The following is a 14,736-nucleotide window of genomic DNA, read 5'->3' on the forward strand; positions in this document are numbered from 1 at the left end:
TCCCATTAAGTTATATGCAAGAACTGTTAAGCCCCATTCAGGGGCTCAGGGATGCATGGGGAGAGATTGCTCTCCCAAGGCTCTGGGGCTGCCTAAGCTGGCAGGAAGGAGTCCCTCCCTTCCCGCCCCAGCATGGAGCTGTCCAGGGCAGCCCAACCCCTGCCCCACCTTGAGACCCATCCCCAGCTCTGAACACCCTGCTGTAGCCCAAAGCCCTCACCCTTGGCCCCAGCCCTGAGCCTGTACCCCCTCCTGCATTCCAATTCCCAGCCCTGAGCCCTCCCCAAACCTGGATCCCCCATCCTGCATCCCAAGCTCTTCATGCCTGTCTTCAGCCAGAACTCTTGTACCCCAAACCTCTGTCCAAGCCCTGAGCTCCTCAACCCAAGCACCATTCCAGACCCCACATTCCCAGTCAGAGGTCTCTCACTGCTGCATCCCAACCCCATCTGCCAAGGGCTGAGCCCCCTCCAACACTCAGAACCCCTTGGCCCAACCCTTCCCACATGAATTTTGTTATGTGCACCAATATACATTACCTCCACATTGGTGCACATAAGAAAATTCATTCCTTCTGCGGTGGAAAAAATGAGAGGGAACACAGACCCCAAGCCATGTAGTTATGCTGACCTAAGTTTTACGTATAGAGCAGTCCTTATGTTCTGTAGTTCATTCTGCAACAGTGAATTAAAGGAAATGAGTCATTAGCCCCAAAAAGCTGTTCGAGACATTCCAAAATGCATGTTGTTTGTCAAGCTCGGTAGCCATCTGGGTTTTATAAAGTCAGTCAGGCAATGGGTAAGTCTAGAAGCCAGTCAGCAAAATATGCAAGAAGTTCAGGAGCAGGCTGCAGTTAGTTTAGTGAGGGAAGCATAGGTTTGAGTGCACAGTTCAGTCAGTGAAATGTGCAGCCAGATCAGTTTGTTTTAAAAGACATGTAAGATCTGATTTGAAACCTCACTGAATTAGAAGAAAGACATGCATTGACTTCAGCCAGCTTTGGAGCGGGCCCATCATGGATAGTGTTCCTAGAGAGCATGGTGGGGATAGGACTTGAGATGCCTTCGTCTTCAGTGGCAGCTCCTAAGTGCTGTCACTGCTGCTGAGAGATGTGGAAAGTTAGAATCGAATTAAAGACATAGTCCCTGAAAGCATTGGCTTTTAGCCGAGGTGAAAAAGATTACAGAGGAGCTGGGCACCTAACAGAGGGAAAATGAGCCTGCATTTAAAATCAAATCAGTCCACCATGACCATGTTCACAGTGTTCACAGAGCCCAGCTGCATGTGCAGAGCAATGCAAAGATGTGGCAAACACATTTCCCTCTACACCGTCCAAGGTATGAACTACAGACTTTTCCTACACTAAGAGGATAAGGACTTTCTAAAAGAAGAGGGAGAGAGCGACATCAGGGGTTATTGCGCTTTGCAGCTCCAAAGGCTATAGCAGCCTGCCAGGAGCTGCTGTGCCAACTGTTGGAATCTGAAAGGCGTTCACTTTTCCCATAGAAGTCAGAAGTTGCTGAGGAAGGGATTTATTTTCAGAAGTCAATTAAACATGCAAAGTTCATTGTCTTTTAGCAGTACTGGTGCACCTGAGTGTCCGAGGTGCTTTTGCGAACCAACTCAGATTTGCACAGGAAATGTTGCACCTGTAAAAAACAAAGGGAAATGTACTTGGGCCTACCTGCTCGTACTTGTGTAGTATCTGCCTTGCTTGTTTAGTTTCACTTGTGGTAAACAATGTAACTGAGCAGTTGAGTTTCCTCCAACCCCCATTCCTGGTGTCCTCTTACATTTATAACGGGAGAGCTTTTGTCCCTTCCCTGTCCTACCAGGGAGCAGAGATGGCATGTATTCAGCTAGCCAGTTTTCTGAAAGGTGGTCGTGTGGTCTCTGATAACAAGTTTCTCACCCACTGATCTATTACAAAATGTTTTAAAGAGACACTGCTGTGTTTAGCACTCTCACATTAGCCTGCTTTAAAATAAGTGGTGGGTTTCCTTCTGGTCCCATGTTGCTGGTACACCAGTCATGTCCATGTACATTCATAGATCTGCTCCTGATTTACACATGTGTATATGATGAGAGAGGATTGGGCCTCCCAAGGCATGTCTTGCGTTGTCCAGGCTCTCTTCTGCTGACGTGCACTTATTCTTTCTCTTTCGTTAACTGTGCAGATTTTGGAGCGGACACTGGAACCAGACAGTTCAGATGAAGAGCCTCCTCCAGTCTACTCACCACCTGCCTATGATATGCACATTTTTGACCGGCAATACGCACAAGCTCCACCAAGCCCTCCCCCCAGGTAAAGCCATGGTGCAGAGTCTGCCTAGCACAGTGGTGGGCAACTTGTGGCCCAAGGGCCGCATGCAGCACTTTAGTAATCTATATGTGGTCCACAAGACATTTTGTTTATCGTAGCCCAGGCACAGGGTTGCCAAATTCTGCTGAGTTTCATCTGCATATTTTTTGCCTACCAGTATTACAAAAGTGATGTGCAATGAAGGCAGGGGCACATGAAATGAGGTGCATGCTGACTGCACCCAGCATTGTGAGAGTCATGTGCTCCTTCTGCATTCAGTCAAAGTGCTGCTACGGTTCAATCTGCACATCCCACAAATTCTAGGTGCACAAGCGCAGTTAGCAGAACTGCCGTAAGCTGACAGATCATCTTGGTCACAATAATCTTGTGATCCATTGAGATGAAGGAGGGCCACTTATGTGGCTCACTCTCTAGACTAGGTTGCCCCTCACTGACTTAGCATGAATCCACTGCCAGGAGCAAGCTTATTCTGGGTTACCGTGACTGGGACTTTCTAGTGTCAAGTCACACTCTAGATCTCTGAAAGGACACTGTTGGGGTGGAGCAAGTACCTTTCAAGCTGTTTATCTCACTGCCCATAGTTTTCTTGTACAGGCTGGAGAGAATTTGTTTCCTTTCCCAGAGATTTTTTTCTCCCTACCACATACGAGTGTGGGAATGCCAGGTTGTGCGTGCTGGCTTGGTGCTATAGGGACAGTTAGGCTGTGTCATGGCTGAAGTTGACATGGCAGTGAATCAGACCTGCAGGGTTAGGAATGTCATTTCATCAAAGCAGAGCAAGCTGCAACAGAAACAGCAGGCTGCTTTCTTCTGGAGCTAGTGATAATGTGTACACTTCCTTGCACAGGAGGCACTGGGGACTAAGAGAAGTGTGAAACGCGAGTGATGGGAATTCTGACCGCTCCAGTAACCTTACCACCTCAGTGAGGATGTTTACCACAGAAGGGCAAACATTAGAACAATCTTTGAGTCTGATCTTTGCAGGTGGGGCAGGATGGGATTAAGGCTAAGCCTCACCAGATGCAAAATCAAAACACAGATGAGCAAAGTTTAGTGCAATTGCAGCACAGAATTTTTTTACACTCCTGTAGTCACAGGAGGTTTTGATTAAATGTTCCACCAGAAGGGGTGAAAGTGTCCTGTGGCCTATCCCCTCAGGTGAGAAAGCATCAATGGAAGAGAGCCATCCTTCCTCCTATAGTGCTACTTAGATGGGCTTTGTGCACCATTCAGCACAAGTCCTCGGTGCTGTCTGCCATAAAGTCTATTTCACCGAGTTGCTTTGACCAGAGGTTGAGCATTTTTTGAAAGGCAGATGTGCCAGACACATTCCAGGCTCACACAAATGGTGCTCTGCCATGTATTGGCTGGCTTCTTGCGTGGTCGGCTGATGAGAGTTAATTGGGATAGGGTGAGATAAAGCCAGAGGGGATGAATGAAGATCACAGCTGGGTGAAAATGTCTACAAGGCTCTAGAAACCAAACAGCTGAAAGGCCCAAATAACTACTCATGGGCTGAATGGAATGTCAAAAATTAGTGAAAGGAGGTGAGCTGCTGTTTCATTTAAACCACAGCAGGTGGTTTCTCTCATTGAACCTATTGCTATTCATCACTGAGAACAAAGATTTTACAGTCAGAAAATCTAAAATATCAGAGATAGTGGCTATTGATAGAGCACATATGTCTTTAAAGGTAGACAGCCCACTGCATTCCTCAGGCACTAAAGCCAGACTGCAGTGTTCAGCATGTCCTAGCAATCAGTTGTCTTGTACTCAGGAGTAAAGCTTAACAATAGCCTGATGTACCATGCTCCTTGGGAACACCAGAAAATTAAGTTGTTCTAGTGCTTGTTCATATTGATTCCAATGAGGTGTGCCCGCGCCACCTGCATGGACACTGGAAACTTCTTCCCCAGCAGCATCTGTTGGGTCAGCCAGGGAGCCCCACAGAGTGCCACCAGTATAACCCGCTACATATGACCCTACTGACTTGACCACCCCTTGGTTCCTTTTAACTGTCCATGGTGGTGTTGGAACACTTTTCACTTGTTCTCAAGTGCACCCTAGTCATTTTAGTTTTGTAGTTTGTTCTTGGTGTAGTTGTTAATTGCAGTGAACTTTGTTAGTGGGACGGTGGTTTGTTTGCTGCTGCCCACCCAGGGTGGTGTGCTATTCCACAGGCCCAAGGGTTCCTGTTCACACCATAACACTATACCTAATAAGGACCTCACAGCTCCTGTCTGTGTTGCTTGGGGTAAGCACATCAGGCAGATTGCCACAAGATCTGCAAAAAACTTTTGCTTGAGGCAATTGCTAATGGAAGCCACACTTAAACCTGTGGCCCCATGCACCTGGGCCAGAGTTCTTCAGTGCAGAGTGCTCCAGCATGCGTGCATGACACAGTGCAGGCTAAGGACTCTGCTGAGGAGTCCTGGCATTGAAAAATCCCCCTCACTGCAGTGGAAGGTTCGGCCTCAGCACCACTCAACCTCCCCAGCCTTGAAGAGGTGATAGGGTTGCTCTCCTCACAAGTTTGCTAAACCCCTTCATGGCATCGATCTCTACCTTGCTCCTCCAGCACCAGTCCCGGTCCTCCTCAGCATGGCAGCAGCCCCCTGCTCAGGGCTCCTTGGCACCACCCTGGCCTTCTCCCTCAACTTCTTGGATGTTGGAAGGGGAGTTGATCCTGTCCAGGGGCACCAGACATCCAGGTGCAGAGGCGGTCAGCACATGCTGTGGTAACCTGAATGGCCAACTATGCCTCAGTGGCCTTTTTGGACTCCCTGGGTATATAATCAAACCCAGGGCAGCCCCCTCCCACTTCATGGCTTCCCAATCAGTGGCCTCAGCCCCTCTCCACCCGTGGTCTCAAGCAGCTACTGGAGGCCACATTGTCTAAGCCTCCCAGTGTTAGAGACGGGGTGATTGACAGGGATCCTCAATAGCATCCTGAGCTGCTGGGATTGCCGGGGCACAGCACTCCTGAGGGATGACATGGAGACATGCAGGAGACCTAGCCTGCAGACTTCTCCAAGGACTCTATTTTACCCTAAGCCTCATCATCTTCATTTGAAGATGAAGTGGTGGTAGGTGCCTCCTCCAGTCAACCACAAGGCCCACTAGGTCCTGCTCCCTGACATGGCCTACTACATGGGTTTGCAAATGGAGGAGGTAAGGCCCCTATGGTCAACATCCTGACCATGGAGGGGCCGTCAAAGGTGCCCCTTCATTTTATTAAGACACTTAAGAAAAACAAACTTACTGTGTGGCTGATCCCAGCCTCTATTCCTCCAGCAGCCAAGACGGTCGAAGAAATTATTATGTGCCCGCCAAGGGCTATTAGTTTTTACATTCCAACTCACCCCCATGTTCCCTGGCCATCTCTGTGTGTGAGCGCTAAGGTTAGCAAGTGCTGGGAGCACTAGAAAAGCATGTGAATGAGAGCGCTAAGGTTAGCGAGTGCTGGCACCCACAGTCAGAGGCCAAGCACTTGGACCTTTTTGGCAGGAAAGTATATTCTATGGGGGTTTGCAGCTGAGGGTAGCAAACCAGCAATCTGTTCTCAGCAGGTATAATTTTAACATGTGGGATACCACACTAAAACTCAAAGAGCTCCTTTCTGAAGACTCTCAAGCTGACTTTGCTGCATTGGTAGATGAGGGCAAGCCGCGGCCAGCACATCCTATATTCAAGAGTGCCACAGACTAGCAGATGTTCCCACACCTCTAATCACAGCACATTCCACCAGGGCGCAGCTTCTTTCACTAATTTCTTGTCCAAGTTCCCACTCATTAGAATCTGTAGAGCTGCTTTGTGGTCCTCAGTCTATGCTTTGATCACAGCCCAGTCCATAAGGGCTCAAGCCTTTTTGATGGCTTTCCTAGCCCAAGTCCCAATTCAAGCCATATTAAGGGAGATGATTTGGTCGTCAATCCATACATTCATGGCGCATTGTGCCATTGACGAGGAGGCAAGAAATGACACTGCTGTAGCTAAAGCAGTCCAACAATCCGTAACACACTAAATCTGACCCCACCTCCTGGGGAATAGCTTTGAAGTAACCTCATTGGAATCAACATGAACAAGCACTTGAAGAAGAAAAATGGTTACTCGCTTCTCGTAACTGTTGTTAGAGATGTGGTGTTCACGTCCATTCCGATACCCAAGCCTCTTTCCCTCTGTCAGAGTAGCCAGCCAGAAGGAATTGAGGGGCATTCAATTCAGCAGGGTCATATATGTGCATTATCCTGGTGCCACTCCAGGGGACTCCCTGGATGCCCAATGGATGCTGCTAGAGGAAGAAGATTCTGCTGTCCATGCACACAGCACACACACACCTAATTGGAACGTATATGAACAATGCATCTCAAAGAAAAACAGTTAAAAAAGTGACTAAGCATTTTATCTCTGCCTGTGCCACCTTGATGTGGAAAATATTTGGAACCTCCAAGGGAGCAGACCCTTTGATCATTAGTACATCTGTCCCTGGTGTTTGCTCCAGCCGAAAGCTGCTCTGTGGCCTGGGGCAAAGCTGCCAAGCTCAGGTTGTCAACATGGAGCTGAGTTTGGCCACTTGTATTATCGGCTGCTTGAATTATACTCCAATCTGTGCTAGTGTGTGTTACTCTGTCAGGCCTTTGACAAGATGCCATGAATGTCAAGTCTGCCTAGAGACCAGTGACAGGTGAAAAACAACCCATTACATTTCCAATTGACTGATGCCTCATTTTCAAACAACAAGTAATTTGCAGCACCTGCTTACCTTCGGGGTGGAATCCCACTCCTGCAGATAGGGGTGTGCGACAGTATCTGATCTTTCAACATTCCTTTGCTACAGCAGCTCACTCACTGGCCCTATACCATGTGTGGATGGTCAGTGCTGTCAGGCAGCTGAAAACTATGTTCTTGCAGAGTGGAAGCATCAGTGGGAAAGAAGTCTAAAACACTAAGTAAATTGAGGGGTCCATCACTGCACTTGCCTCTTGGACAACTTGATCATAGATGCTGGACTAGCCTCAACAGAGTACTCTCAAGCTCATCCAGAGCATTCATTGGCTCAACATGGTTTCCTCCATGTGCTTTGACTGTGGAGCAGTGTTATAGACAATAAGTCGTGTGGTGGAGACGTGCTCAACCCCACATCTAGAGGATGGTTTCCGCCTTGCCTCCCATGATACAGAGGCTATGATCTACTTCCAATCAATACACTGAGCTCTGTCATCTGCAGATGAGAGGAGGAGGAGCAATCACTAAATCATACTGTGGATTACATGAGCTTCTAATGAACTCGCTAGTAGGTGTGTCCAAGTTGTAATAACTGGCCACTGACCTAGCAGATATGATGGAATCAAAAGTGTTAACTGTGTAATGAATTCTATACTGCTGAGAGCTAAACAAGATCCTTCTTTAGCTCAGTTGAAAGAGTCCTGGACATATGTAGCAAGAGGATCCAAATTTTATCCCTCTAGGTGGTGTGACGTTTTGAGTGGCTATGGGATGCATATCACTGTGATGATCAGGATTTCCAGCTGGCCCAGGATTTGATACATTTTCATACAGTGGAAGGCTGGGTGGGACCATTAGATCATCCAGCATGACCTCCTGAGTATCATAGCCCGTTAAACTTTCACACTGCTGTCCCTGTATTCAGCCTCATAACTTCATTTGACTAAAGCCTCTTCCAAATGGCATCCAGTCTTGATCTGAAGACTCAGTGCACCACTTCCCTTTGTAGTTTGTTCAGTCTTAATGCTAAAAGACGTGGCCTGTTTTCTAAGTGAAATTTTTCTAGTTTCCACTTCCCAGCCACTGGTGGTTCTTTTGTCTTTCTGTGCTAGGTTAAAAGCCTTTTGTAGCTGGATATGTCTCCCAGTGAAGATACTTAAATATATATTTAATTTATTGTTGTCTCTTCTGTCTCTAGTTTCCATTATTCTGTGGTACACTAGCAGACAGTCCCGCACATCTAAGCCTGAAAAGCTTAGTTTTCCCCATAAAGCATAATGCTGGGGTGTGCATGCATGTTTGCTGTCTTTTTGATACCGGTGGCTGTCCTTCCAGGTTTCTGGCAGAGGAGCCAACCCATTACTGACTGTAGGGCAGCCTTGATACTTGCAGAGAGCCTGAGAGCTGTAACCTGTTTTGTATGAAATGGATTTATCAAGGTATGCTCATCTTTCACTGGGAAGATGGCATGGGATGCTTGTTTTGATCCAGCATTGCATACTGAGATCTGTAGCCGGCCTTTTTGGCCTCTTCTCAGGTGATTCCATAAGATCTGCACCTGTTAAGGGGTCTAGCTTAAGAGAAGTAGGCTCCTCGGGTGACTGTAGTTGTGGAGGGGTAAGTGATGCAATTCCAGGATGAAGAGTTGTCCTGGGGGTGGAAGGAGGAATGTGCTCTCCCTGTTCCTTTAATGGCACCCAAACACTACTTCATTCCTACTGTCCCTGTGTGGCACCTCTGCAGCTGGGGACACTTAGAGTGTGAAGGGGAAGTTCCAAAGTGAGAGTCATCTGGGAAGAGGGTTTGATTTGTTTTCTTCCCCACATGTAAGGCTTTGTGAATTTCAAACACAGACATGGCAATGCTTTAAGGTAGCAAAGTGATCACGACATCCATGCTATATCAGCACAGATCATATCCCAGCACTGTAGATAAATGACCTCCTCGAAGGGAGTAGCTAACAGCGCTGGGAGCCTGTTTACACTGGTGGCAGGGGCAACTGATGCCTGTGAGGGGAGGGGGTGCAATGAAGGTGCATGTGGGGGAATCTTATTTAGCAAATAAAATTTTGGCGGGGACACAGGACGAGGCGCACCTCCTGAGTGCTACCATGAGTCTCCTGTTATTGATGCCATGCAGCACTGTAACTTGCTGCACTCGGGGGTATGTTTTGTTTTTTTCACGTGCCTGGGCGAGAAAGTTCCAGAGCAGGAAAGTGGCAGTGTAGACAAACCCCAACTGGTGAAGAAGACATTGACATTCACATACATCATTGCCTCCTGCCACTTCTTCTGACTTTTATGCTTCACTACAAGCTCTGAAAATAAAATCCACAGCTTCTGAGATGTGCCTGCTCTTTAAGAAAGCAAGAAGTTCTGTCCATGTCAGCAGAAAATCTGCCAGAGTGCAGCTCCTCACCTCCCTCTTCATCTCTTCTGCCGCCTGCCAGCTTTGGGTCTTCTTTCAAGGTGCCCTGTACTTGTCTCAATTAATGTACACCAGGCCTCGGCTGTTCCTCCAGCTTCAAACAGTTCCTGGAAAGCTGATAGCTAAGAGCATGCAGACTCTGTTCTGCATTTGTTCTCTGCATTCTTCCTGCCTCCCAGCACCTGTGTGTTTTTAGCTCTTTAGAACTAGGATTCAGCTCTTTGAAGAGTGCATCTTGCTTTGCATAAAGCATCTTGCATGCTGACTTGACAGATCAATAGCAACTTTGCTTGGGAGGCTGTTAATTGGGAAAATACTTGACACAGAAGCCAAGCCTATCCAACGTGGATTGGCAGGGAGGAGTTTTTGACTGTGAGGGAGGGGAAGTGAAGAAGATCCCAGAAGGAACCCCCTGCACCATAAAATAAAAAATAAAAGAAGCCAATTATAAACTACCCAAAATGCAGGTAGTCCCACCCCAGAAGTGGGCTCAGTTAGGCTGTGGAATAGCCTACCTAAGGAAATAGAGTCCAGTGCTCAGGGCATTTAAAACTAAACTAGATAAAGTGTCAAGAAACTTAAAATAAGGGGACATTACTGGCCATGATGACCTATTGGATCTCTTCTGTGTCTGCATTCCATGATTCTGGGGAGTGCTGTGGTGAACAGCCCCACCAGAACTCCAGAGAGAATTGACCAGTGCAAGTGACAATGTTAAAAGGCTGATAGGTTAGAAATGGCTGAGCAGGAAGTGCCTGCCATCCACAGGCAGCACTGATAGCGAGGCACAGGGTAACTGTTAATTCCCATTCATAGGTTCCATTTGCACACTGTGTTCTTCCACGATTGTTGAATCAGAGCACTAGCTGTGTTAATCTGTTTTGTTAGTCTTTAAAGTGCTACTTTTCTGCTGTTTTGTTTCATTGTTGAATCAGACAGGGTTGACATGCAAGTGTCTGCAGTAACTTCCCCCATTACAGAACATTCCTGTGGTATGTTTAGCACAAAGCAGATCAAAGGGCTCCTTGGTTAGTGATGTGACTTCTGCTTTCTACAACTTCACCCTCTAGCCAAATCAGACCTTCAGCAGTTACCTCACAAGGGCTCACTTTTCATCCTCTTTCAATGGGACTGAACCTAACCAAACTTCACCTCATGTTATCCTTGCAGGTTGCCATACCCAGTCGCACCACATGGCTTACAATGTCTGGTATCCTGCCTCAGCTCGGGCCCTACAACTGAGGCTTTTGAGGAAGCAAATACCTCCCTTCTCTTCCCGTCCCCCTCTTCACAATGAAATGCTCCTGGGCAGTTATGTAGTGCTGCACTTTGGGGGGTTGGATGGGGGTGATTTACAGTTAAGGCATACCTCCCAGTGCTGCCAACTCTCAAAGTATTTGGTGATATTTCTTATAGCCCCTGCTCTTGGCTGTCATCGGAGAATCACGAGTAACGACGCAAAGGTGCAGCTGTCCAGCAGAGGAAAGCTTGAAAACATGACGACAGCCAAGCTCTCAAAAACTCAAAAGCAAATGAAAAGAACCCCAAACTAATTACTTTACTTTTGCTAAGCCGATGTTGTGATTTTGGTGTAGAACGGCTGCTGTGATTTTGGTGGTTTTGAATGCTTGAGGTAGATCCTCTGTTCCTGTAGTGTCCAATAGGCTTGCCACTCACCACATGTGGCAAACTGGACACCAGGGTGTGGTGCAGTGCAGCTCTTCAGAGCTGTACGTGTGGAGCACCCTGTGCCTGCTCCACACATGTGCTTCACCACTTGGTGGGACAAGCGCGTGGTGGCGGCGGTGGCTCCTCCTGTCTCTTGTCCTGGCACGGCTCCTGCAGTGGCCCTCTTGGCAGCGGCCTGGCGCAGTTCGCATGGCTTCAGGCTCAGCGCAGCTTGCATGGCCCCAGCAGCAACGGTGGTTTGCTCAGGGAGGTGGTGTGCCTGGCTCTGTGAGAGGGCAATGAGTTAGTGCGGGGGGCTGTGTTGGCAGGGTGCCTGTCTCTGGGGGAGGGGAGGGCATTTATTGTCAGCGGGTGGGGAGGTGGCTGTGGCAACTATGAAAGGACAAAAACCACAAGTGCGGCGATCCTTGAATTTCTATTGGACACCACTGCTCTATTCCTAGTCAAGTCACTGGAAGCTGAGGGCTGTCACATCTTGAGGAGCTGGGTTCTTAGAGTTTGCAGAGTGAGTCACAATGCTGAAATTATTGTTTTTTCAGCTCAGTCTTTTCTTCTTCTTCTTCTTCCTGGCCTATAGGATTGATGTACCCAATTCCAGTGGCCCTCAGATGCACAAACGCTACAGGAACTGGAATCCACCGTTACTCGGGAACCTTCCTGATGATTTCCTTCGCATCCTTCCCCAGCAGATGGACAGTGTGCAGGTAAGAGGAGACTATGTTCAGCTGTATAGCACCTAGACTCCTTAGGGCTACAAGTGCAAATCCTAGCAGGGCTGGTTCTGCCCTTTATCCTTCTGACGTGTGCCTCGATTACCATGGAGGGGCATTCTAATGAAAACTAGTGATGCTGTGAGGTTAAATTCATTCCAAAATTTAAGATGTGCCAAAATCAAGCTTTTACAAACCTGTAGAAATATCACAGTGGTACTTTCAATTCAGCTGTCAGCCCTCTCCTGTAGGGTTTGCAACCCTAACTTTGCAGCAGTTGTGGTGTTTTCAGTGTAGACAAGCCTCAGGCTTCCAAGATGCATCGTGGCAGTTTTCATAGGGTAAGTGTTTGGCTGGGTGTCCGTGGCCAAAAGTTCCCTTGTCATCCTCTATTATACAATATGTTGCAGACTGGCAGGCTGCTGCCCTCCCACTGCAGATTTAAGGTTCATTTGAATAATGTCAAGTACAGTAGAGTTTGTGAACTGCCTTTGAACTTCAGCATCAATACTACTTTAGCATAGTCCCAGAACTCTGTAACCAGGCATCTCACAATCTATCAATTTATGCGTCTTGCTTGAGCTGCAATACAGAGCTGTCTCCTGCAAGAATGACCGCTAAGCTGACTATTCTCAGACCTAGATGCAAAGCTTATTTTTCCTGCTTAGCTTTTCCACAGTATTTTCTCCACCCACCCAACTCACATGTATATAAACAAGCAAACAAACCCATACATCATGCTGTCTTTTCTATAGGCTAGGAGAGGCAGAAAATGCAATGAAGGGAATCTAAATTATAAATGCCCAGATAGACAGCTCGATTCTTCCCTTCTCTTTTGGTTCCAAAGGCACATCTACCACAGTTTCACCTCCTTAGGCTGTGTTACCTTTCTGGAAATAGAAAGCTGGGGCTCTGGGTGAAGAGAGGTCCTGATACACTTTTCCTTTCAGGAACAGTAGGCTATTGCTTTTTATGGCACTCTGAGACCAACTACAGATCAGATAAATATGGTAGGCAAGGTGAAATTGCCCCTGGATGGAATGTTTCTTCTCCTTCTCCCTTTGTGCACACAGATAAGTGTACAAACAGGGAAATGGGTTACTGAGGATGTTAGAATTTATCTCACACAGTGGAATTTGTCAGAGGGGAATTGCATTTTCAGTGATTAGTAAGTAAAAATAAAAGCTATGCCACTTATGCAAAGCCTGTTGCTAAGTGAAGCCTTTCTCCGCATGTCAAAGCCAGGTTTAGCCATAAGAAGAACTCTGCTGATTAAGACTTGTATTTAAAATGAGGCTCTGGCTATAAAGTGATTTCATGGGGTTCCATGTTTTTGTGACTTTCTGGTTTCCAGATTAGATGTTTTCAGCTTGCAAGTTACAATAAAAATTCAATAGCCAGCCCTGCTGACTCAGCCTGGGATCTGAGAGTCAAGCTGTGTGATTTCCTTTTCACACCTCACTGGCAATAAAGCCAGGACAGACTATATACTTATTGACTTCTATGGTATAGCCTATTTGCCTTCAGTAAGTTTGCACATGTGTACTTGATTGGAACTTGGTAAACACTTTTACTGGTGATGCCTAAAGACGAAGAGTATCTAGCTCACTATATTACAGTTGAGTTGTTTCTGCTTGGTTGTCTGACAAGTATAGCCAAGGAAAAATATATCCACCATCTAGTCAATGTAGCTACAGCTGATTTCACATGGGAACAAATATGCTGAAGAAGGAAGGTGCCTCAGTCACCTTTCCCAGTATAGATTTTCATGTTAACCAAGATCAGGGCTGAAATCCTTTGCTAAGGGTGGTATACAGGAGAGGGGAAAACAGCTTGCTGTTGACTAAACTGTGTTGATTCTTTTGATAGATGGGAAATTTTAATCTTCAATGCTGAAATTCCAGTGCCTGTCACAAGAGCTAAAACTTTGATTATTCAGGAAAACCTTTATGCTTCAGTGTTACTGAAGCTTTTAGGACTTCAACACATGCTCAAGTGCTTTGTTGAATTGGGATTTACGTCGCTTATACTATAAGATTACTGTAATGAGTTTCTAAGGGCCTTCATTGAGTCTTCCTCTGTGTCACACTCTTGTCCAGAGTTCACCAAGTTGCCATCAGACTGTGCCGGGTGAGGGCAGCCAGAGATCCCAGGGCTCATTGGATCAAGAGAGAAAGTGGAAACAGTATCTGGAAGATGAGCGAATTGCACTCTTCTTACAGAATGAAGAGTTCATGAAGGAGCTCCAGAGGAACCGGGATTTTCTCCTTGCCCTGGAGAGAGGTGATAAGTCATTGCAGAGATTTCTGTGTATGCTTTTCATGTGATTGAATGCCTCCTATGCTGCAGTCTCCAGCCCTTGGGCCTTGTTCTCCATTGCCCTACATCATGTCATCATATACACCAATGCAAAGTGAGTGCAAAACGCTGCTATGCCTCAATGGCAGTGTTTTTCACCCACATTGCATGTGCGTTGCATTTGTGAAATAAGCTGAGAGCGTGGGGCAATGGAGAGACAGACCCTTTGGGAGGGCTGCTTTCTGTTTCTGGCTTGGCAGTTTTGCTAATGATGCAAAATCCTTCCATCTTGTGATTCAGAATCCTTCCATCTTGATCACCAGCCTATATCCTTTTCATTTATCAGACCTATCAAAGCATTGGGTGAAATCCTGGCAAAACTCCTCTAGAGTTTAGAAAAGCCACGAATTTCATCCACTGTCCTCTGATCCCCCTTCTGCATCTTCTGAAAGACTTAGACAAAACACTCCATCATCTGTGATCTATCTCCAGAGGGTAGGCTGTAGCATTACATCCTTGTCTGCCCTTCCCTGTCGATATTGTTGCTAATTGTTTCTACCAACA

At 46.8% G+C, this 14,736-nt stretch overlaps 1 protein-coding gene across 12 annotated transcripts in view; it reads left to right on the top strand.

Annotated features, from left to right (window-relative positions):
* The window catches only part of CUEDC1 (CUE domain containing 1), a 156,648-nt gene that overhangs the window by 117,540 nt on the left and 24,372 nt on the right, over positions 1-14,736 (top strand). For all 12 annotated transcript variants that reach the window (XM_075013363.1, XM_075013356.1, XM_075013353.1 and 9 more), the window contains 3 exons: positions 2,178-2,305; positions 11,742-11,868; positions 13,974-14,157. In XM_075013363.1, coding sequence (XP_074869464.1) covers positions 2,178-2,305; positions 11,742-11,868; positions 13,974-14,157 — 439 coding nt within the window. The remainder of the gene's footprint in view (positions 1-2,177; positions 2,306-11,741; positions 11,869-13,973; positions 14,158-14,736) is intronic.

The sequence above is a fragment of the Carettochelys insculpta genome, chromosome 19, assembly GCF_033958435.1.
Source record: "Carettochelys insculpta isolate YL-2023 chromosome 19, ASM3395843v1, whole genome shotgun sequence".
Taxonomy (NCBI): domain Eukaryota; kingdom Metazoa; phylum Chordata; order Testudines; family Carettochelyidae; genus Carettochelys; species Carettochelys insculpta.